Genomic DNA, 25,087 nt, shown 5'->3' with positions numbered 1-25,087 from the left:
TTGGTCCCCTGCACCCACATGGGAGACCCAGAAGGTCCTGGCTCCCGCCTTTGAATCGGCATAGCTCTGACCATTGTGGCCATCTGGGGAGTGAACCAGCAGATGGAAGACCTCTCTGTCTGCCTCTGCCTCTCTGTAATTCTGCCTTTCACATGAATAAATAAATACATCTTAAAAAAAAAAAAAGGTTGAATATCACTGGTAGAAAATGTTTGGTGATAGAAATATCTCAGATGAGAAACAATGGCTTGATCAGCCCTTGTCCTGACTGTCCAGGAACACCTTACTACTTTATTCCTTTTAGTATTTGTTTGTCCTACTTATTACCATTGGCTGAACTCTTTAATTTACACACAACTATTCTTAGGTGTTTAAATTCAACTGAAAAGTGATCCCTGTTAAATATAAGAGTGGGAATAAGAGAGGGAGGAGATGTACAGTTCGGCACATGCTCACTCAGACTTACCCTTAATGGTAGAGCTAGAAACGTGCCAGGGGATTCCAATTCAATCCCATCAATGTGGCATGTACCAATGCCATCTTACTAGTCTAAAGTGATCAGTTTCAGTTCATAATTGATCATAATGAGAGGATTAAATGTCAAAGGGATCACATAAACAAGTCTACTGTCTGCTTCTACTAACTGATAGAATTAAAAAGGAGAAAACAATCCAACATGGGAAGCAGGATACACAGCAGACTCATAGAATGGCCAAAGCCCTAAACAGCACTCTGGCCTCCGAATCAGCCCCTAAGGCATTCGGATCTGGCTAAAAAGCCCATGAGAGTATTTCAGGCATGGGAAGTCAAGACACTCTGGCAAAAGAAAAAAATGACCTAAATTTAAGAACGCTGTGAGTGAGATCCCAGAGGAAAGAACAGGCCAGCAAAGAAGGAGGTACTTTTCTCTGAAGGGAGGAGAGAACTTCCACTTTGACTCTGGCCTTGTCTAAAGAAGATCAGAGTTGGTGAACTCCAGAGGAACTTCCATAGCCTTGGCAGCTCATGACAAGAACCTCTGGTGATTACTGACGTCATCAATAAGAGTGTCCATTGTTAAATCAACAACAGGAGTCACTGTGCACTTACTCCCCATGTAACATCTCTGTCCTTAATGTGTTGTACTCTGTGAATGAATGCTAAAACTACTGCTCAAACAGTACTCTATACTTTGTGTGTCTGTGTGGGTGCAGTCTGTTGGAATCTTTACTTAGTATATACTAATTTGATCTTCTATACATGAAGAGAATTGCAAATGAATTTTGATGAAGAATGGGATGGGAGAAGGAGTGGGGGATGGGATGGTTGCGGGTGGGATGGATGTTACTGGGGGAAAAGCCGCTATAATCCAAACATTGTGCTTTGGAAATTTATAGTTATTAAATAGAAGTTGAAAAACTAAAGTATGTGTGTATGTTGGTACAGTAGAGCATATGTGTAGTTTCTCAAATGGTAGCATCAACAGGAATAGAACAAAATTTTTCAAGTTAAAAGAGAGGTCAAAAAATCTATTAAAAAAGAAAAAGGAAAATAAATGTATTTAAAACTATTTTGGAAAATAAGAAAACAAGTATTCAAAATCAGTCCCACGAAAACCCCTTTTGATGCCAGCTTGCCAACAGAAGACGTATATGCTCATATAATCACAGGCTCAACTAAGAGGTGATCCTTAACACTTTATAAGCATTTACCCACCTACTTAAAAACTTTTCATAACAAAAGAAATAGCTTTCGGGGCTGCCGTTGTGGGTGGGTGGGTTAATCCTCTGCCTGCAGCGCCTGCATCCCATGTGGGCGCCGGTTCTAGTCCCAGCTGCTCCTCTTCCGATCCAGCTCTCTGCTATGGCCTGGGAAAGCAGGGGAAGATGGCTCAAGTCCTTGGGCCCCTGCAGTCATGCCGGAGACAGGAAGAAGCTCCTGGCTCCTGGCTTCGGATCGGCACAGCTCCAGCCGTTGTGGCCATTTGGGGAGTGAACCACCAGACGGAAGGCCTTTCTCTCTGTCTCTCCCTCTCACTGTCTGTAACTCTGCCTCTCAAATACATACATACCTACTTACATCCATACAATCTTAAAAAACTAAATAGCTTTCTAACATTTTACTCTATGGATGCAGCAGAATTTGCTACTTACTTATATATTATTCTTTTCCATGTATATATTATTCCTAACTTCATTTTTCCTCCCTCATCAGAAAGGAAGACATGCTCAGGTTTGAAAAACTGTAAATCACAATCATTCAAAAAGGAGAGGATAAAAGCCACCATAACCCCTTCACTAGAATGAGCATGCTAACACGGAGGATTACCTTCTGTGCATTTATCCCATTCTTCATTACAACTAAGGTGACTTTAAACATCTTTGCACGTGAATGTTTGTTTGCATTTTTATTTCTTTAGAGTAGAAGATGGCAGAACAAGTGGGTCATAAAGCACTAACTGTTTTGTGATCCTAGAATGCAATATCTAATTTCCTTTGGGAGCATTTCTTTCAATGCTGTTTTTCTCAATGCAACCCCAGATTACTAAGTCTGAAGCTAAAGCAGCAACTCTTAAGGTTCCAAAGCAATCATACACACATCTGACATCCTAGGAGCAGTGAGTCTCCCTTTCCATGCTCACAGCCCAGGCAGGCTGCCAGGTGTCTTCCCTGTGAGAGCCCACAGGCGGAAAACTCCACACCTCCTGGGCTGAGCTCACTCACTCCCTTCTTCCTTCTCCTGACAGGCCGGCACCACTAATCACCAAGCATTAGAACTAAGAGTTATCCTGAACCAGCAATGTTACCTAAGTTCAATTGGTTAAGTTGTACCAGTAGCTACAACTGAACTGTCACTAAGGCCAACTGGTCCTATTTCACACAGACTTTGCACATCCTCCCCCTGCACAGCCACTGTCCCAGTTCAGAGTCTCATCGTGTCACCTACATAACTGCAATAGCTGCTCCCAGAAATTCACTCTGGATTTAAATCTATCCCAATTGTCTAAAATAAAAAGTCATACCATTCCATCAACATCTGTCCTTACACAACCACAACCACACACACAGGAAACTCAATGTATCAAAACCAAACTGCTGATTTCCCCATGAAACCTCTTGCTCTGGCCCCCTATCTTCCCCTGCAATAACTGACCCACCATTTCACCAGCAGCTCAAGTCAAACCCTAGCATCATTCTCACTCCTTCATTTCCATCAAGCCATCAGTGCCACCTGTAAACTTTCTCCACTTCTCTCCATTTTCAGCCTGAGCAGATTTGAAGCAGGAGCCTGCAGCTTCCTCCAGGATTCCCAAACAGTTGCAGGAGACCAAGGACTTGGGTACTCTTCTACTGCTGGGCCGGGCCACAGCAGAGCTGGAATGGAAGCGGAGGTGCTGGGACGGAAGTGGAGGTGCTGGGACTTGAACCACCACCCATATGGGATGCTGCTACTTCAGGCAGCAGCTTCATCCACTCTGCCACGGCTCGGCCCGCCCCCACCCCCAAATGCCCAGGTTGTTGCACTCGTGATCCAGCTGGCTGCTAACAAGCCCAGGAAAGCAGAGCAAGAGGCCCAAGGACTTGGGCACCCGAACCCACACTGGAGTCCCGGATAAAGTACCTGGCTTCTGCTTCAGCCTGGCGCAGCCCCAGGACATCGTAGCCACCTGGGGTGTGAACCCATACACTGACTCTCTCTCCACCACTGCCTCATCAGTAACTCTGCCTTTCACACCAGTCTTTAAAAAGAAAAAACAATCCAGTACTTACCATGAGGTGTCAGAACCTTGGACAGGCTGGAACAGAGCACAAAGGGATTCCTGGGGTTTCTCTAAGCTTCTGCTTTCTAGTCCTTGTGTGCAGTCTGTGAAAATTCACCGGATTACGTGCAAGTTAATTCGAGTGCCCCAGGCCAGTTTTCCCGCACACACATTACGGTTCAGAACCACCCAGAGAAGAGAGGCCGGGAGTCAAGGCCGCTTCTCAAGGACGTGGCCAAGACTGATTCCAGCCAGGGCCAGGAAACCTCCAAAATGGAACCCGGGCCGTGGGAAAAGTTCTTCCTCTCCCAACCCCCGCCTCCACCCGCCCACCAGCACTCCTGTCACACTCGCCCTCCCTCGACGCTGCCCCACACGCCTTCCTTCCCCTTCCTTCCACGCCACCCCACCTTCACGCCACCTTTTCCTTCTCCCCCCTTCCTCTCTCCTCCCGAATCTCCCTTGGCCGCCTCTCTCCTCCTCCTCTCCCCTCCACCCCTCACATGCACACCCCTTGCCCGCTATCTGCACCCCAGGCCCCACCTACCCCGTGACGACAGCAAGGCCATCGCGCCCAACTCACCAAAGAGCGTTTCTGCTCCTCTGGAACAGGAGCCGAGGCCCGAGGGGTAGACTTCCAGACTGCCCAAGAAGAGGACCGCGCCTACACATTTCCAGAAGGGCAAGGTAACTGATGCGGCTGTCCCGGGCTGCAGTGTCTCTGATTCAGGCCTGACCCCGGAGGCACTGGGTCTCACTCAGGCTCCGCCAGCAGCATCGAGGACGGCTCCTCAAGACTTGAACAGGCTTTTGGGCAGGAACAGATGAGGAGCAGACTTCCATCTGAGGATGGCTGAGCAGGAGATGTACCTACGGGTACAATTCCTGGTCACAGCGCAGGGCGCAAATTCACTCCCCACAGGCAGCTGCCATGGCGCCATGGGACACATCTGCATGCTGCTACGTCCAGTGTGGGGTGCCCAAGAGCCGATTCCAATCCCGCTACTCCAGGTTGGGAACCAGGGAGGCAGCCGCTGATGGCCCAGGTACTTGGATCCTGCCTCCTTCCCTCCTGGGAGTCCTGAATGGAGTTCTTGCCTCCTGGCTTCTGCCTGGCCCGGCGCTGGCCTTTGAAGCCACTTGGGGAGAGAAGCAGTGCATGGGGCATCGCAAGCACTCTTGCTCTCTCTCAGTGATTGCCCATCTGGTGGTTCGCCCTCCTCCCAGGTGGCTACAAAGGCCAGGGCTGGGCCAGGCTGAAACAGAAGCCAGGGACTTTATCTGGTGCTCCATTCTGAGAACCTGCCACCGGGCCCCTGGCTCCTGAATACTGGCTCCGGATCTGCTCAGCTCCCATCATTGCGCTAATTTGGAGAGGACCAGCAGATGAAAGACTTACTTTCTCTTTCTCTCTCTCTGCATGTAACTCTGAATTTCAAATAAACAAATAAGAACTTTATAAAAAAAAAAAAAAAAGGAAGACATAGCTATAAATAAAATACATCACGGCCAACTACTAGAGTTTATATCGAACTTGATACTATATGCATCACCTAGCCTATTAACACAGAACTCCTGTGGGAAGGATAGTTAAAACCCGTGATTTGCAAACCCTTCCAAAAAGGAGATGAAGGGGAAAAATCTTCCATCTCATCCCTTCGGACCAACATTTTCCCAACATGCAAAACAAATGCATCATAAAGAAAACGGCACATACGTATCTGTCATGACTGCGCTGTCACATTCCTTAACAAAATATTACCAAACGCGCTCCTGAAGCACAACCAAAGCTTAGCACGCTGGGTGCAACTCCAGGAATGCAAGGATGGCTACCATACACAATCAATATATCACAGAACAGAATAAACATGGGGAAAGCCCACAAAGTATCCCTATAGACACAGAAAACCTATTTCACAAAAACTCCCACCGCTTTGGCGATATCAAAATAAAAAGGAATCATCAAATCAGGAACAGAAGCTAAACCTCGGCTTGACAATGGCCTCTCACTGAAAACCCACAGAGCGCTAACATCACACCAAATGCCAGTTAACCGGAAACTGTCCTCCTAGACCAGGAAACAGACGAGCGTTTTCGCTCTTATTCCTCCCCGTCAGCAGTCTCGGGGGTCTCGAGCAGGGCGGCTGGGCCATCAAAACGCAAACAGACGGGAACGCGGGGCCGCTCCAGGAGGAGACGGAGCCCCTCTGCTCTGGCACAGCTGCTCGCACACTGGGGAAAGTTCCAGACCGACCGTCCGCACAGCAAGACCACGACTCCACCCGCGCCTTCGGGACCCGAGAGCAACAGGCACGCCGGCAGCGAAGACTCGCAGCGGGAAACCCCAACAGCCCCCGCATCACTCACCGCCAAGGGGGCCCGGTCTGCTGGCGGCACAGGGGCCCGCGAAGGCCGCTGCTTCCACGAAGGGCCGAAGAAGAGAACCGCGCCCGGGAAACGGCGCGGCAGCCTCGGGCCGCAGCCTCTCTGAGCCCGGCCTGACCCCGGGGGCGCTGGGTCTCCCGCAGGCTCCGCCGGCAGCGTCCAGGACGGCTCCCGACGGCTCGCGCGGGCTCTCCGGCAGCAGGGGACGGGACCCGCGAGGACTCCTACCTGAGCGCCGCGGGCCACAAGGGGCCACTTCCGGGGCACAAGGGGCCACTTCCGGGTCACAGCGCCGGGCGCAGGCGCACTCCCCATGGGCGGCCGCCGTGGCGCCGCGGGACGCACCTCCGCGCTGCCTGCCGCGTCCAGCGTCCGAAGCCCCAGGGCTGCAGGGGGGGCGGCCTCTCCAGCCTGTGACCCAGGGACCACGCCTCCCGGCCTCCTGGGCGCCCTGAATGGAGGTCAAGCCTCCTGGCTTCTGCCTGGCCCGGCGCTGGCCGTTGGAGCCGCTTGGGGAGAGAAGCAGAGCACCGGGCATCGCGAGCCCTCTTGCCTCTTGCTCTCTCTCACGGATCGTCCCTCTGGGGGTTCAACCCCCAGGTGGCTACTAAGGCCGGGACCGGGCCAGGCCGAAGCAGAAGCCCGGGACTGTATCCGGTGCTCCACTCTGGGTTCAGGGGCCTGAGTCCTTGGGCCGTCTCCCTCTGCTTTCCCAGGCATGGCAGCAGACAGCTGGATCCCACGGGGAAAGGCTCCCAGGAGGGGCCGGCGCTGTGGGGGAGCGGGTAAAGCCACCGCCCGCAGCGCCTGCATCCACATGGGCGCCGGTTCGAGTCCCGGCTGCTCCACTTCCGGTGCAGCTCTCTGCAGAAGAGGGCCCAAATCCTTGGGCCCCTGCACCCATGCGGTACACCCCGGGGAGGCTCCTGGCTCCTGGCTTCAGATCCGCTCAGGCCTGCCCGTTGCAGCCAATTGGGTAGCAGACCAGCAGATGGAAGACCTCTCGATAGCGATTCTCTCTCTCTCTCTCTCTCTCTCTCTCCCTCTCTCTCCCTCCCTCCAGCCCTCCCTGAATTTCATATAAATAAGATCTTCAAAAAAAATAAAAAATTAAGAAAAGGAAGACATAGCTTTAAATAAAATACTACATCAAGGCCAACTATTACAGTTCATTACAATTTGATATTATATACATTACCTACCCTATTAACATAGAATTTGAAAAGGAATTTAACTCACTCTTAGAAAAGGTGTTGGTGGCAGGCAACGCAGCTCACTAGGCTAATCCTCCACCTAGTGGCGCCAGCACACCAGGTTCTAGTCCCGGTCAGGGTGCCGGATTCTGTCCCGGTTGCTCCCTCTTCCAGGCCAGCTCTCTGCTATGGCCCAGGAGTGCAGTAGAGGATGGCCCGAGTCCTTGGGCCCTGTACCCGCATGGGAGACCAGGATAAGTACCTGGCTCCTGCCTTTGGATCAGCGGCGGCCACTGGAGGGTGAACCAATGGCAAAGGAAGACCTTTCTCTCTGTCTCTCTCTCTCACTGTCCACTCTGCCTGCCTGTCAAAAAAAAAAAAAAAAAAAAAAAAAAAGGTGTTGGTACCCATTCTTTCTCTTCTACCTTAGAAACGTTCCGTGTGGTATTATCTATGACTTACGCATGAGGAAATCAATGTAGTTTATTTATTCAGACACTTGGGTACCCACTCGCACAGGGACTTGAGACACCTGTGATCTACAGAGTTCTCCACTGAACACAGGTCTGCTCCCCAACCTCCGCCCTCCACAGTCTAGGCCTGCATTTAATGGATGGAGCATGCTTGAACTAGGACAAACCGTGTCTTCCACAAAGCACGATAGAATACGTAAATGTAGCGTCTGAGGTCCCTCTTGGCATTTTCTACGTGCACGTTATCACGTTGGTACTTTTTCTCTCCTTTCTCAACGTTAGATACAAATTGGGAGGGAGGAAGTCAAACTATCACTATTGGCAGAGGACATGATTCCATACAGAGGAGATCCACACGACTCCACTGAGAGACTATCGAAACTCAGAGTAGAGTTTGGTAAAGTGGCAGGATAGAAAATCAACAGCCTTTGTATACGCAGACAGTGCCGTGGCTCAGAAAGAACGTCTAGGACCAATCCCGTCCACATAGCTACAAAGAAAATACAGGCTCTGGGGACCATTTCAACCAAGGATGTCCACTAGCTGAGAATCACAACAGATTAAAGAAAGGAATAGAAGAGGGCAAAAAGCAAAAAACCACATTGAGAAGCTTCTGCACTGCAAGCAAAACACTCGGCAAAGCGCAGAGGCAACTAACAGAATGGGAGAAATTATCTGCAAAGTATGCAGCTGGTAAAGGATTCACTACCAGAGGTTTTCAAGAAACTCAACAGCAGCAAAACAAACCACCCACTCAAGAAACGGGCCAAGGACTTCCGCAGGCATGGTTCAAGAAAGGAAATCCAAATGGCCAACAAACACATGCAAAAATGCTCAGGGTCACTAGCCATCAGGGAAATGCACAGCAATACTACAACAGCCTTGAGGATGTCAGGGGGGGAAAGGCGGCCTGCTCCGCTGTTGGTGGGAATGTAAACTGGTATAGCCACTGTGGGAGACAGTATGAGAAACCTCAGAAACCTGAATATAGACAAACCAGCCGTTCCACCCCGGGGAATATACGCAAGGGAAAGGAAATCAGCATATGGAAGAGTCATATTTACTGCAGCTCATTTCACAACAGCAAAGATAGGCAATCAACCAAAATGCCGCTCTCCTGAAGACTGAAGAAAGAAATTACGGGCCATGTACACCACACATACATATACAGACCGCAGGGGAGAGGAAAGGCCATCATTTTGAAATAGCCCTGCCTATATGTTCTCCACTTGAGAACAAGGAGACCACTCTACCTTAGAGCCTAATCGACCTTGGGGAAGGGCAATTAACCAACTCCTGCCCCTGGAAGACTTGCTGTCTTACACAGGGGATAAAAGAGCAAAGAAAAAGGCTAGAAAAGTATTGTGAAAGCTACAGGCTAGGGGTGTAGGCCAATGAAACCAAATATTCAATCCTAAGATTATACATGCTTTCTTCCTTCAATACTTTAGCACATCACCCGGGCTCCAGATCTATACCAGACACAGGTTCTATTTAAGAAGGAATTTCTAGGGAAACCCCAAAAAAGAGTGTGAGACACCAAAATAAAGGCCCAAAAGGAAAATGAAACCTCTGATACCTACAGCAAAGCAAACATTAAATAGCCTAACTCCCACCCAGAGGAACATAAACCTCACACTAAGTGACCTGCTTACTTTGCTTTCTATTACCTGATACATTGTGTCCAGCTTTCAGAAAAAAAAAAAAAAAAGTTAAAGCAAGAAAAATGCAGTCTGAAGAGACAAAGCAAGCATCAAAACCAGGCCCTACCACGGCAAAGATTCTGGAGCTGTCTGACTGGGTTATTAAAACAACTGTAATAGAAAAATTGGACGATATACAGAACCACATGAATAATGCAAACAGATAGATGGAAACTCTCAAAGAATCAAAAGGGGCCGCCAGATCAAAACAACCACTGAGACAGAAACGAAGAATGTCTTGGAGGGGCTCATTATCAGACTAGACACTAGAGAGAAGACAATCCGTGAGTGGGTGTGTATCAATAAAAACTTCCTCAACTAAAAGCCAAAGAAAGAAATGGGGAAAACGCTAATGGAATGCCTAAGATTATGGGACAATTACAAAGGTATGACACACACAAAGCAGGAATACTAGAAGAAAGGAAGGAACAGGGGCAATATTGGAAGTAATGACGGCCGAAAACGTTCCAAAAGCTGAAGGTAAAAACGATAGAGGTTGAGGGGCTGGCGCTGTGGCGTAGCAGATACAGCTGCCACCTGCAGCATCCATCGGCATCCCATATGGGTGCCGGTTCGAATCCCATATGCCCCACTTCCGATCCAGCTCTCTACTGTGGCCTGGGAAAGCAGCAAAAGATGGCTCAAGTCCTTGGTCCCCTGCACCCACATGGGAGACCCAGAAGGTCCTGGCTCCCGCCTTTGAATCGGCATAGCTCTGACCATTGTGGCCATCTGGGGAGTGAACCAGCAGATGGAAGACCTCTCTGTCTGCCTCTGCCTCTCTGTAATTCTGCCTTTCACATGAATAAATAAATACATCTTAAAAAAAAAAAAAAGGTTGAATATCACTGGTAGAAAATGTTTGGTGATAGAAATATCTCAGATGAGAAACAATGGCTTGATCAGCCCTTGTCCTGACTGTCCAGGAACACCTTACTACTTTATTCCTTTTAGTATTTGTTTGTCCTACTTATTACCATTGGCTGAACTCTTTAATTTACACACAACTATTCTTAGGTGTTTAAATTCAACTGAAAAGTGATCCCTGTTAAATATAAGAGTGGGAATAAGAGAGGGAGGAGATGTACAGTTCGGCACATGCTCACTCAGACTTACCCTTAATGGTAGAGCTAGAAACGTGCCAGGGGATTCCAATTCAATCCCATCAATGTGGCATGTACCAATGCCATCTTACTAGTCTAAAGTGATCAGTTTCAGTTCATAATTGATCATAATGAGAGGATTAAATGTCAAAGGGATCACATAAACAAGTCTACTGTCTGCTTCTACTAACTGATAGAATTAAAAAGGAGAAAACAATCCAACATGGGAAGCAGGATACACAGCAGACTCATAGAATGGCCAAAGCCCTAAACAGCACTCTGGCCTCCGAATCAGCCCCTAAGGCATTCGGATCTGGCTAAAAAGCCCATGAGAGTATTTCAGGCATGGGAAGTCAAGACACTCTGGCAAAAGAAAAAAATGACCTAAATTTAAGAACGCTGTGAGTGAGATCCCAGAGGAAAGAACAGGCCAGCAAAGAAGGAGGTACTTTTCTCTGAAGGGAGGAGAGAACTTCCACTTTGACTCTGGCCTTGTCTAAAGAAGATCAGAGTTGGTGAACTCCAGAGGAACTTCCATAGCCTTGGCAGCTCATGACAAGAACCTCTGGTGATTACTGACGTCATCAATAAGAGTGTCCATTGTTAAATCAACAACAGGAGTCACTGTGCACTTACTCCCCATGTAACATCTCTGTCCTTAATGTGTTGTACTCTGTGAATGAATGCTAAAACTACTGCTCAAACAGTACTCTATACTTTGTGTGTCTGTGTGGGTGCAGTCTGTTGGAATCTTTACTTAGTATATACTAATTTGATCTTCTATACATGAAGAGAATTGCAAATGAATTTTGATGAAGAATGGGATGGGAGAAGGAGTGGGGGATGGGATGGTTGCGGGTGGGATGGATGTTACTGGGGGAAAAGCCGCTATAATCCAAACATTGTGCTTTGGAAATTTATAGTTATTAAATAGAAGTTGAAAAACTAAAGTATGTGTGTATGTTGGTACAGTAGAGCATATGTGTAGTTTCTCAAATGGTAGCATCAACAGGAATAGAACAAAATTTTTCAAGTTAAAAGAGAGGTCAAAAAATCTATTAAAAAAGAAAAAGGAAAATAAATGTATTTAAAACTATTTTGGAAAATAAGAAAACAAGTATTCAAAATCAGTCCCACGAAAACCCCTTTTGATGCCAGCTTGCCAACAGAAGACGTATATGCTCATATAATCACAGGCTCAACTAAGAGGTGATCCTTAACACTTTATAAGCATTTACCCACCTACTTAAAAACTTTTCATAACAAAAGAAATAGCTTTCGGGGCTGCCGTTGTGGGTGGGTGGGTTAATCCTCTGCCTGCAGCGCCTGCATCCCATGTGGGCGCCGGTTCTAGTCCCAGCTGCTCCTCTTCCGATCCAGCTCTCTGCTATGGCCTGGGAAAGCAGGGGAAGATGGCTCAAGTCCTTGGGCCCCTGCAGTCATGCCGGAGACAGGAAGAAGCTCCTGGCTCCTGGCTTCGGATCGGCACAGCTCCAGCCGTTGTGGCCATTTGGGGAGTGAACCACCAGACGGAAGGCCTTTCTCTCTGTCTCTCCCTCTCACTGTCTGTAACTCTGCCTCTCAAATACATACATACCTACTTACATCCATACAATCTTAAAAAACTAAATAGCTTTCTAACATTTTACTCTATGGATGCAGCAGAATTTGCTACTTACTTATATATTATTCTTTTCCATGTATATATTATTCCTAACTTCATTTTTCCTCCCTCATCAGAAAGGAAGACATGCTCAGGTTTGAAAAACTGTAAATCACAATCATTCAAAAAGGAGAGGATAAAAGCCACCATAACCCCTTCACTAGAATGAGCATGCTAACACGGAGGATTACCTTCTGTGCATTTATCCCATTCTTCATTACAACTAAGGTGACTTTAAACATCTTTGCACGTGAATGTTTGTTTGCATTTTTATTTCTTTAGAGTAGAAGATGGCAGAACAAGTGGGTCATAAAGCACTAACTGTTTTGTGATCCTAGAATGCAATATCTAATTTCCTTTGGGAGCATTTCTTTCAATGCTGTTTTTCTCAATGCAACCCCAGATTACTAAGTCTGAAGCTAAAGCAGCAACTCTTAAGGTTCCAAAGCAATCATACACACATCTGACATCCTAGGAGCAGTGAGTCTCCCTTTCCATGCTCACAGCCCAGGCAGGCTGCCAGGTGTCTTCCCTGTGAGAGCCCACAGGCGGAAAACTCCACACCTCCTGGGCTGAGCTCACTCACTCCCTTCTTCCTTCTCCTGACAGGCCGGCACCACTAATCACCAAGCATTAGAACTAAGAGTTATCCTGAACCAGCAATGTTACCTAAGTTCAATTGGTTAAGTTGTACCAGTAGCTACAACTGAACTGTCACTAAGGCCAACTGGTCCTATTTCACACAGACCTTGCACATCCTCCCCCTGCACAGCCACTGTCCCAGTTCAGAGTCTCATCGTGTCACCTACATAACTGCAATAGCTGCTCCCAGAAATTCACTCTGGATTTAAATCTATCCCAATTGTCTAAAATAAAAAGTCATACCATTCCATCAACATCTGTCCTTACACAACCACAACCACACACACAGGAAACTCAATGTATCAAAACCAAACTGCTGATTTCCCCATGAAACCTCTTGCTCTGGCCCCCTATCTTCCCCTGCAATAACTGACCCACCATTTCACCAGCAGCTCAAGTCAAACCCTAGCATCATTCTCACTCCTTCATTTCCATCAAGCCATCAGTGCCACCTGTAAACTTTCTCCACTTCTCTCCATTTTCAGCCTGAGCAGATTTGAAGCAGGAGCCTGCAGCTTCCTCCAGGATTCCCAAACAGTTGCAGGAGACCAAGGACTTGGGTACTCTTCTACTGCTGGGCCGGGCCACAGCAGAGCTGGAATGGAAGCGGAGGTGCTGGGACGGAAGTGGAGGTGCTGGGACTTGAACCACCACCCATATGGGATGCTGCTACTTCAGGCAGCAGCTTCATCCACTCTGCCACGGCTCGGCCCGCCCCCACCCCCAAATGCCCAGGTTGTTGCACTCGTGATCCAGCTGGCTGCTAACAAGCCCAGGAAAGCAGAGCAAGAGGCCCAAGGACTTGGGCACCCGAACCCACACTGGAGTCCCGGATAAAGTACCTGGCTTCTGCTTCAGCCTGGCGCAGCCCCAGGACATCGTAGCCACCTGGGGTGTGAACCCATACACTGACTCTCTCTCCACCACTGCCTCATCAGTAACTCTGCCTTTCACACCAGTCTTTAAAAAGAAAAAACAATCCAGTACTTACCATGAGGTGTCAGAACCTTGGACAGGCTGGAACAGAGCACAAAGGGATTCCTGGGGTTTCTCTAAGCTTCTGCTTTCTAGTCCTTGTGTGCAGTCTGTGAAAATTCACCGGATTACGTGCAAGTTAATTCGAGTGCCCCAGGCCAGTTTTCCCGCACACACATTACGGTTCAGAACCACCCAGAGAAGAGAGGCCGGGAGTCAAGGCCGCTTCTCAAGGACGTGGCCAAGACTGATTCCAGCCAGGGCCAGGAAACCTCCAAAATGGAACCCGGGCCGTGGGAAAAGTTCTTCCTCTCCCAACCCCCGCCTCCACCCGCCCACCAGCACTCCTGTCACACTCGCCCTCCCTCGACGCTGCCCCACACGCCTTCCTTCCCCTTCCTTCCACGCCACCCCACCTTCACGCCACCTTTTCCTTCTCCCCCCTTCCTCTCTCCTCCCGAATCTCCCTTGGCCGCCTCTCTCCTCCTCCTCTCCCCTCCACCCCTCACATGCACACCCCTTGCCCGCTATCTGCACCCCAGGTCCCACCTACCCCGTGACGACAGCAAGGCCATCGCGCCCAACTCACCAAAGAGCGTTTCTGCTCCTCTGGAACAGGAGCCGAGGCCCGAGGGGTAGACTTCCAGACTGCCCAAGAAGAGGACCGCGCCTACACATTTCCAGAAGGGCAAGGTAACTGATGCGGCTGTCCCGGGCTGCAGTGTCTCTGATTCAGGCCTGACCCCGGAGGCACTGGGTCTCACTCAGGCTCCGCCAGCAGCATCGAGGACGGCTCCTCAAGACTTGAACAGGCTTTTGGGCAGGAACAGATGAGGAGCAGACTTCCATCTGAGGATGGCTGAGCAGGAGATGTACCTACGGGTACAATTCCTGGTCACAGCGCAGGGCGCAAATTCACTCCCCACAGGCAGCTGCCATGGCGCCATGGGACACATCTGCATGCTGCTACGTCCAGTGTGGGGTGCCCAAGAGCCGATTCCAATCCCGCTACTCCAGGTTGGGAACCAGGGAGGCAGCCGCTGATGGCCCAGGTACTTGGATCCTGCCTCCTTCCCTCCTGGGAGTCCTGAATGGAGTTCTTGCCTCCTGGCTTCTGCCTGGCCCGGCGCTGGCCTTTGAAGCCACTTGGGGAGAGAAGCAGTGCATGGGGCATCGCAAGCACTCTTGCTCTCTCTCAGTGATTGCCCATCTGGTGGTTCGCCCTCCTCCCAGGTGGCTACAAAGGCCAGGGCTGGGCCAGGCTGAAACAGAAGCCAGGGACTTTATCTGGTGCTCCATTCTGAGAACCTGCCACCGGGCCCCTGGCTCCTGAATACTGGCTCCGGATCTGCTCAGCTCCCATCATTGCGCTAATTTGGAGAGGACCAGCAGATGAAAGACTTACTTTCTCTTTCTCTCTCTCTGCATGTAACTCTGAATTTCAAATAAACAAATAAGAACTTTATAAAAAAAAAAAAAAGGAAGACATAGCTATAAATAAAATACATCACGGCCAACTACTAGAGTTTATATCGAACTTGATACTATATGCATCACCTAGCCTATTAACACAGAACTCCTGTGGGAAGGATAGTTAAAACCCGTGATTTGCAAACCCTTCCAAAAAGGAGATGAAGGGGAAAAATCTTCCATCTCATCCCTTCGGACCAACATTTTCCCAACATGCAAAACAAATGCATCATAAAGAAAACGGCACATACGTATCTGTCATGACTGCGCTGTCACATTCCTTAACAAAATATTACCAAACGCGCTCCTGAAGCACAACCAAAGCTTAGCACGCTGGGTGCAACTCCAGGAATGCAAGGATGGCTACCATACACAATCAATATATCACAGAACAGAATAAACATGGGGAAAGCCCACAAAGTATCCCTATAGACACAGAAAACCTATTTCACAAAAACTCCCACCGCTTTGGCGATATCAAAATAAAAAGGAATCATCAAATCAGGAACAGAAGCTAAACCTCGGCTTGACAATGGCCTCTCACTGAAAACCCACAGAGCGCTAACATCACACCAAATGCCAGTTAACCGGAAACTGTCCTCCTAGACCAGGAAACAGACGAGCGTTTTCGCTCTTATTCCTCCCCGTCAGCAGTCTCGGGGGTCTCGAGCAGGGCGGCTGGGCCATCAAAACGCAAACAGACGGGAACGCGGGGCCGCTCCAGGAGGAGACGGAGCCCCTCTGCTCTGGCACAGCTGCTCGCACACTGGGGAAAGTTCCAGACCGACCGTCCGCACAGCAAGACCACGACTCCACCCGCGCCTTCGGGACCCGAGAGCAACAGGCACGCCGGCAGCGAAGACTCGCAGCGGGAAACCCCAACAGCCCCCGCATCACTCACCGCCAAGGGGGCCCGGTCTGCTGGCGGCACAGGGGCCCGCGAAGGCCGCTGCTTCCACGAAGGGCCGAAGAAGAGAACCGCGCCCGGGAAACGGCGCGGCAGCCTCGGGCCGCAGCCTCTCTGAGCCCGGCCTGACCCCGGGGGCGCTGGGTCTCCCGCAGGCTCCGCCGGCAGCGTCCAGGACGGCTCCCGACGGCTCGCGCGGGCTCTCCGGCAGCAGGGGACGGGACCCGCGAGGACTCCTACCTGAGCGCCGCGGGCCACAAGGGGCCACTTCCGGGGCACAAGGGGCCACTTCCGGGTCACAGCGCCGGGCGCAGGCGCACTCCCCATGGGCGGCCGCCGTGGCGCCGCGGGACGCACCTCCGCGCTGCCTGCCGCGTCCAGCGTCCGAAGCCCCAGGGCTGCAGGGGGGGCGGCCTCTCCAGCCTGTGACCCAGGGACCACGCCTCCCGGCCTCCTGGGCGCCCTGAATGGAGGTCAAGCCTCCTGGCTTCTGCCTGGCCCGGCGCTGGCCGTTGGAGCCGCTTGGGGAGAGAAGCAGAGCACCGGGCATCGCGAGCCCTCTTGCCTCTTGCTCTCTCTCACGGATCGTCCCTCTGGGGGTTCAACCCCCAGGTGGCTACTAAGGCCGGGACCGGGCCAGGCCGAAGCAGAAGCCCGGGACTGTATCCGGTGCTCCACTCTGGGTTCAGGGGCCTGAGTCCTTGGGCCGTCTCCCTCTGCTTTCCCAGGCATGGCAGCAGACAGCTGGATCCCACGGGGAAAGGCTCCCAGGAGGGGCCGGCGCTGTGGGGGAGCGGGTAAAGCCACCGCCCGCAGCGCCTGCATCCACATGGGCGCCGGTTCGAGTCCCGGCTGCTCCACTTCCGGTGCAGCTCTCTGCAGAAGAGGGCCCAAATCCTTGGGCCCCTGCACCCATGCGGTACACCCCGGGGAGGCTCCTGGCTCCTGGCTTCAGATCCGCTCAGGCCTGCCCGTTGCAGCCAATTGGGTAGCAGACCAGCAGATGGAAGACCTCTCGATAGCGATTCTCTCTCTCTCTCTCTCTCTCTCTCTCCCTCTCTCTCCCTCCCTCCAGCCCTCCCTGAATTTCATATAAATAAGATCTTCAAAAAAAATAAAAAATTAAGAAAAGGAAGACATAGCTTTAAATAAAATACTACATCAAGGCCAACTATTACAGTTCATTACAATTTGATATTATATACATTACCTACCCTATTAACATAGAATTTGAAAAGGAATTTAACTCACTCTTAGAAAAGGTGTTGGTGGCAGGCAACGCAGCTCACTAGGCTAATCCTCCACCTAGTGGCGCCAGCACACCAGGTTCTAGTCCCGGTCAGGGTGCCGGATTCTGTCCCGGTTGCTCCCTCTTCCAGGCCAGCTCTCTGCTATGGCCCAGGAGTGCAGTAGAGGATGGCCCGAGTCCTTGGGCCCTGTACCCGCATGGGAGACCAGGATAAGTACCTGGCTCCTGCCTTTGGATCAGCGGCGGCCACTGGAGGGTGAACCAATGGCAAAGGAAGACCTTTCTCTCTGTCTCTCTCTCTCACTGTCCACTCTGCCTGCCTGTCAAAAAAAAAAAAAAAAAAAAAAAAAAAGGTGTTGGTACCCATTCTTTCTCTTCTACCTTAGAAACGTTCCGTGTGGTATTATCTATGACTTACGCATGAGGAAATCAATGTAGTTTATTTATTCAGACACTTGGGTACCCACTCGCACAGGGACTTGAGACACCTGTGATCTACAGAGTTCTCCACTGAACACAGGTCTGCTCCCCAACCTCCGCCCTCCACAGTCTAGGCCTGCATTTAATGGATGGAGCATGCTTGAACTAGGACAAACCGTGTCTTCCACAAAGCACGATAGAATACGTAAATGTAGCGTCTGAGGTCCCTCTTGGCATTTTCTACGTGCACGTTATCACGTTGGTACTTTTTCTCTCCTTTCTCAACGTTAGATACAAATTGGGAGGGAGGAAGTCAAACTATCACTATTGGCAGAGGACATGATTCCATACAGAGGAGATCCACACGACTCCACTGAGAGACTATCGAAACTCAGAGTAGAGTTTGGTAAAGTGGCAGGATAGAAAATCAACAGCCTTTGTATACGCAGACAGTGCCGTGGCTCAGAAAGAACGTCTAGGACCAATCCCGTCCACATAGCTACAAAGAAAATACAGGCTCTGGGGACCATTTCAACCAAGGATGTCCACTAGCTGAGAATCACAACAGATTAAAGAAAGGAATAGAAGAGGGCAAAAAGCAAAAAACCACATTGAGAAGCTTCTGCACTGCAAGCAAAACACTCGGCAAAGCGCAGAGGCAACTAACAGAATGGGAGAAATTATCTGCAAAGTATGCAGCTGGTAAAGGATTCACTACCAGAGGTTTTCAAGAAACTCAACAGCAGCAAAACAAACCACCCACTCAAGAAACGGGCCAAGGACTTCCGCAGGCATGGTTCAAGAAAGGAAATCCAAATGGCCAACAAACACATGCAAAAATGCTCAGGGTCACTAGCCATCAGGGAAATGCACAGCAATACTACAACAGCCTTGAGGATGTCAGGGGGGGAAAGGCGGCCTGCTCCGCTGTTGGTGGGAATGTAAACTGGTATAGCCACTGTGGGAGACAGTATGAGAAACCTCAGAAACCTGAATATAGACAAACCAGCCGTTCCACCCCGGGGAATATACGCAAGGGAAAGGAAATCAGCATATGGAAGAGTCATATTTACTGCAGCTCATTTCACAACAGCAAAGATAGGCAATCAACCAAAATGCCGCTCTCCTGAAGACTGAAGAAAGAAATTACGGGCCATGTACACCACACATACATATACAGACCGCAGGGGAGAGGAAAGGCCATCATTTTGAAATAGCCCTGCCTATATGTTCTCCACTTGAGAACAAGGAGACCACTCTACCTTAGAGCCTAATCGACCTTGGGGAAGGGCAATTAACCAACTCCTGCCCCTGGAAGACTTGCTGTCTTACACAGGGGATAAAAGAGCAAAGAAAAAGGCTAGAAAAGTATTGTGAAAGCTACAGGCTAGGGGTGTAGGCCAATGAAACCAAATATTCAATCCTAAGATTATACATGCTTTCTTCCTTCAATACTTTAGCACATCACCCGGGCTCCAGATCTATACCAGACACAGGTTCTATTTAAGAAGGAATTTCTAGGGAAACCCCAAAAAAGAGTGTGAGACACCAAAATAAAGGCCCAAAAGGAAAATGAAACCTCTGATACCTACAGCAAAGCAAACATTAAATAGCCTAACTCCCACCCAGAGGAACATAAACCTCACACTAAGTGACCTGCTTACTTTGCTTTCTATTACCTGATACATTGTGTCCAGCTTTCAGAAAAAAAAAAAAAAAAGTTAAAGCAAGAAAAATGCAGTCTGAAGAGACAAAGCAAGCATCAAAACCAGGCCCTACCACGGCAAAGATTCTGGAGCTGTCTGACTGGGTTATTAAAACAACTGTAATAGAAAAATTGGACGATATACAGAACCACATGAATAATGCAAACAGATAGATGGAAACTCTCAAAGAATCAAAAGGGGCCGCCAGATCAAAACAACCACTGAGACAGAAACGAAGAATGTCTTGGAGGGGCTCATTATCAGACTAGACACTAGAGAGAAGACAATCCGTGAGTGGGTGTGTATCAATAAAAACTTCCTCAACTAAAAGCCAAAGAAAGAAATGGGGAAAACGCTAATGGAATGCCTAAGATTATGGGACAATTACAAAGGTATGACACACACAAAGCAGGAATACTAGAAGAAAGGAAGGAACAGGGGCAATATTGGAAGTAATGACGGCCGAAAACGTTCCAAAAGCTGAAGGTAAAAACGATAGAGGTTGAGGGGCTGGCGCTGTGGCGTAGCAGATACAGCTGCCACCTGCAGCATCCATCGGCATCCCATATGGGTGCCGGTTCGAATCCCATATGCCCCACTTCCGATCCAGCTCTCTACTGTGGCCTGGGAAAGCAGCAAAAGATGGCTCAAGTCCTTGGTCCCCTGCACCCACATGGGAGACCCAGAAGGTCCTGGCTCCCGCCTTTGAATCGGCATAGCTCTGACCATTGTGGCCATCTGGGGAGTGAACCAGCAGATGGAAGACCTCTCTGTCTGCCTCTGCCTCTCTGTAATTCTGCCTTTCACATGAATAAATAAATACATCTTAAAAAAAAAAAAAAGGTTGAATATCACTGGTAGAAAATGTTTGGTGATAGAAATATCTCAGATGAGAAACAATGGCTTGATCAGCCCTTGTCCTGACTGTCCAGGAACACCTTACTACTTTATTCCTTTTAGTATTTGTTTGTCCTACTTATTACCATTGGCTGAACTCTTTAATTTACACACAACTATTCTTAGGTGTTTAAATTCAACTGAAAAGTGATCCCTGTTAAATATAAGAGTGGGAATAAGAGAGGGAGGAGATGTACAGTTCGGCACATGCTCACTCAGACTTACCCTTAATGGTAGAGCTAGAAACGTGCCAGGGGATTCCAATTCAATCCCATCAATGTGGCATGTACCAATGCCATCTTACTAGTCTAAAGTGATCAGTTTCAGTTCATAATTGATCATAATGAGAGGATTAAATGTCAAAGGGATCACATAAACAAGTCTACTGTCTGCTTCTACTAACTGATAGAATTAAAAAGGAGAAAACAATCCAACATGGGAAGCAGGATACACAGCAGACTCATAGAATGGCCAAAGCCCTAAACAGCACTCTGGCCTCCGAATCAGCCCCTAAGGCATTCGGATCTGGCTAAAAAGCCCATGAGAGTATTTCAGGCATGGGAAGTCAAGACACTCTGGCAAAAGAAAAAAATGACCTAAATTTAAGAACGCTGTGAGTGAGATCCCAGAGGAAAGAACAGGCCAGCAAAGAAGGAGGTACTTTTCTCTGAAGGGAGGAGAGAACTTCCACTTTGACTCTGGCCTTGTCTAAAGAAGATCAGAGTTGGTGAACTCCAGAGGAACTTCCATAGCCTTGGCAGCTCATGACAAGAACCTCTGGTGATTACTGACGTCATCAATAAGAGTGTCCATTGTTAAATCAACAACAGGAGTCACTGTGCACTTACTCCCCATGTAACATCTCTGTCCTTAATGTGTTGTACTCTGTGAATGAATGCTAAAACTACTGCTCAAACAGTACTCTATACTTTGTGTGTCTGTGTGGGTGCAGTCTGTTGGAATCTTTACTTAGTATATACTAATTTGATCTTCTATACATGAAGAGAATTGCAAATGAATTTTGATGAAGAATGGGATGGGAGAAGGAGTGGGGGATGGGATGGTTGCGGGTGGGATGGATGTTACTGGGGGAAAAGCCGCTATAATCCAAACATTGTGCTTTGGAAATTTATAGTTATTAAATAGAAGTTGAAAAACTAAAGTATGTGTGTATGTTGGTACAGTAGAGCATATGTGTAGTTTCTCAAATGGTAGCATCAACAGGAATAGAACAAAATTTTTCAAGTTAAAAGAGAGGTCAAAAAATCTATTAAAAAAGAAAAAGGAAAATAAATGTATTTAAAACTATTTTGGAAAATAAGAAAACAAGTATTCAAAATCAGTCCCACGAAAACCCCTTTTGATGCCAGCTTGCCAACAGAAGACGTATATGCTCATATAATCACAGGCTCAACTAAGAGGTGATCCTTAACACTTTATAAGCATTTACCCACCTACTTAAAAACTTTTCATAACAAAAGAAATAGCTTTCGGGGCTGCCGTTGTGGGTGGGTGGGTTAATCCTCTGCCTGCAGCGCCTGCATCCCATGTGGGCGCCGGTTCTAGTCCCAGCTGCTCCTCTTCCGATCCAGCTCTCTGCTATGGCCTGGGAAAGCAGGGGAAGATGGCTCAAGTCCTTGGGCCCCTGCAGTCATGCCGGAGACAGGAAGAAGCTCCTGGCTCCTGGCTTCGGATCGGCACAGCTCCAGCCGTTGTGGCCATTTGGGGAGTGAACCACCAGACGGAAGGCCTTTCTCTCTGTCTCTCCCTCTCACTGTCTGTAACTCTGCCTCTCAAATACATACATACCTACTTACATCCATACAATCTTAAAAAACTAAATAGCTTTCTAACATTTTACTCTATGGATGCAGCAGAATTTGCTACTTACTTATATATTATTCTTTTCCATGTATATATTATTCCTAACTTCATTTTTCCTCCCTCATCAGAAAGGAAGACATGCTCAGGTTTGAAAAACTGTAAATCACAATCATTCAAAAAGGAGAGGATAAAAGCCACCATAACCCCTTCACTAGAATGAGCATGCTAACACGGAGGATTACCTTCTGTGCATTTATCCCATTCTTCATTACAACTAAGGTGACTTTAAACATCTTTGCACGTGAATGTTTGTTTGCATTTTTATTTCTTTAGAGTAGAAGATGGCAGAACAAGTGGGTCATAAAGCACTAACTGTTTTGTGATCCTAGAATGCAATATCTAATTTCCTTTGGGAGCATTTCTTTCAATGCTGTTTTTCTCAATGCAACCCCAGATTACTAAGTCTGAAGCTAAAGCAGCAACTCTTAAGGTTCCAAAGCAATCATACACACATCTGACATCCTAGGAGCAGTGAGTCTCCCTTTCCATGCTCACAGCCCAGGCAGGCTGCCAGGTGTCTTCCCTGTGAGAGCCCACAGGCGGAAAACTCCACACCTCCTGGGCTGAGCTCACTCACTCCCTTCTTCCTTCTCCTGACAGGCCGGCACCACTAATCACCAAGCATTAGAACTAAGAGTTATCCTGAACCAGCAATGTTACCTAAGTTCAATTGGTTAAGTTGTACCAGTAGCTACAACTGAACTGTCACTAAGGCCAACTGGTCCTATTTCACACAGACCTTGCACATCCTCCCCCTGCACAGCCACTGTCCCAGTTCAGAGTCTCATCGTGTCACCTACATAACTGCAATAGCTGCTCCCAGAAATTCACTCTGGATTTAAATCTATCCCAATTGTCTAAAATAAAAAGTCATACCATTCCATCAACATCTGTCCTTACACAACCACAACCACACACACAGGAAACTCAATGTATCAAAACCAAACTGCTGATTTCCCCATGAAACCTCTTGCTCTGGCCCCCTATCTTCCCCTGCAATAACTGACCCACCATTTCACCAGCAGCTCAAGTCAAACCCTAGCATCATTCTCACTCCTTCATTTCCATCAAGCCATCAGTGCCACCTGTAAACTTTCTCCACTTCTCTCCATTTTCAGCCTGAGCAGATTTGAAGCAGGAGCCTGCAGCTTCCTCCAGGATTCCCAAACAGTTGCAGGAGACCAAGGACTTGGGTACTCTTCTACTGCTGGGCCGGGCCACAGCAGAGCTGGAATGGAAGCGGAGGTGCTGGGACGGAAGTGGAGGTGCTGGGACTTGAACCACCACCCATATGGGATGCTGCTACTTCAGGCAGCAGCTTCATCCACTCTGCCACGGCTCGGCCCGCCCCCACCCCCAAATGCCCAGGTTGTTGCACTCGTGATCCAGCTGGCTGCTAACAAGCCCAGGAAAGCAGAGCAAGAGGCCCAAGGACTTGGGCACCCGAACCCACACTGGAGTCCCGGATAAAGTACCTGGCTTCTGCTTCAGCCTGGCGCAGCCCCAGGACATCGTAGCCACCTGGGGTGTGAACCCATACACTGACTCTCTCTCCACCACTGCCTCATCAGTAACTCTGCCTTTCACACCAGTCTTTAAAAAGAAAAAACAATCCAGTACTTACCATGAGGTGTCAGAACCTTGGACAGGCTGGAACAGAGCACAAAGGGATTCCTGGGGTTTCTCTAAGCTTCTGCTTTCTAGTCCTTGTGTGCAGTCTGTGAAAATTCACCGGATTACGTGCAAGTTAATTCGAGTGCCCCAGGCCAGTTTTCCCGCACACACATTACGGTTCAGAACCACCCAGAGAAGAGAGGCCGGGAGTCAAGGCCGCTTCTCAAGGACGTGGCCAAGACTGATTCCAGCCAGGGCCAGGAAACCTCCAAAATGGAACCCGGGCCGTGGGAAAAGTTCTTCCTCTCCCAACCCCCGCCTCCACCCGCCCACCAGCACTCCTGTCACACTCGCCCTCCCTCGACGCTGCCCCACACGCCTTCCTTCCCCTTCCTTCCACGCCACCCCACCTTCACGCCACCTTTTCCTTCTCCCCCCTTCCTCTCTCCTCCCGAATCTCCCTTGGCCGCCTCTCTCCTCCTCCTCTCCCCTCCACCCCTCACATGCACACCCCTTGCCCGCTATCTGCACCCCAGGCCCCACCTACCCCGTGACGACAGCAAGGCCATCGCGCCCAACTCACCAAAGAGCGTTTCTGCTCCTCTGGAACAGGAGCCGAGGCCCGAGGGGTAGACTTCCAGACTGCCCAAGAAGAGGACCGCGCCTACACATTTCCAGAAGGGCAAGGTAACTGATGCGGCTGTCCCGGGCTGCAGTGTCTCTGATTCAGGCCTGACCCCGGAGGCACTGGGTCTCACTCAGGCTCCGCCAGCAGCATCGAGGACGGCTCCTCAAGACTTGAACAGGCTTTTGGGCAGGAACAGATGAGGAGCAGACTTCCATCTGAGGATGGCTGAGCAGGAGATGTACCTACGGGTACAATTCCTGGTCACAGCGCAGGGCGCAAATTCACTCCCCACAGGCAGCTGCCATGGCGCCATGGGACACATCTGCATGCTGCTACGTCCAGTGTGGGGTGCCCAAGAGCCGATTCCAATCCCGCTACTCCAGGTTGGGAACCAGGGAGGCAGCCGCTGATGGCCCAGGTACTTGGATCCTGCCTC

General features: G+C 49.3%; 1 protein-coding gene across 1 annotated transcript in view; it reads right to left on the bottom strand.

Moving 5' to 3' along the window:
* Positions 1-25,087, bottom strand: part of LOC108175429 (tolloid-like protein 1) — a 225,606-nt gene that overhangs the window by 48,712 nt on the left and 151,807 nt on the right. Inside the window, exons 18-23 of the mRNA XM_070047159.1 lie at positions 24,607-24,893; positions 24,034-24,127; positions 14,466-14,752; positions 13,893-13,986; positions 4,323-4,609; positions 3,750-3,843 (exon numbers count right to left, since the gene is read on the bottom strand). Coding sequence (XP_069903260.1) covers positions 24,815-24,893 — 79 coding nt within the window. The 3' untranslated portion in view covers positions 3,750-3,843; positions 4,323-4,609; positions 13,893-13,986; ... (1 more) ...; positions 24,034-24,127; positions 24,607-24,814. The remainder of the gene's footprint in view (positions 1-3,749; positions 3,844-4,322; positions 4,610-13,892; positions 13,987-14,465; positions 14,753-24,033; positions 24,128-24,606; positions 24,894-25,087) is intronic.

This window comes from Oryctolagus cuniculus, chromosome 8 (genome assembly GCF_964237555.1).
Source record: "Oryctolagus cuniculus chromosome 8, mOryCun1.1, whole genome shotgun sequence".
Taxonomy (NCBI): domain Eukaryota; kingdom Metazoa; phylum Chordata; class Mammalia; order Lagomorpha; family Leporidae; genus Oryctolagus; species Oryctolagus cuniculus.
The sequence above is the reverse complement of the archived record's forward strand: the minus strand, read 5'-3'. Positions and strand labels throughout refer to the sequence as shown.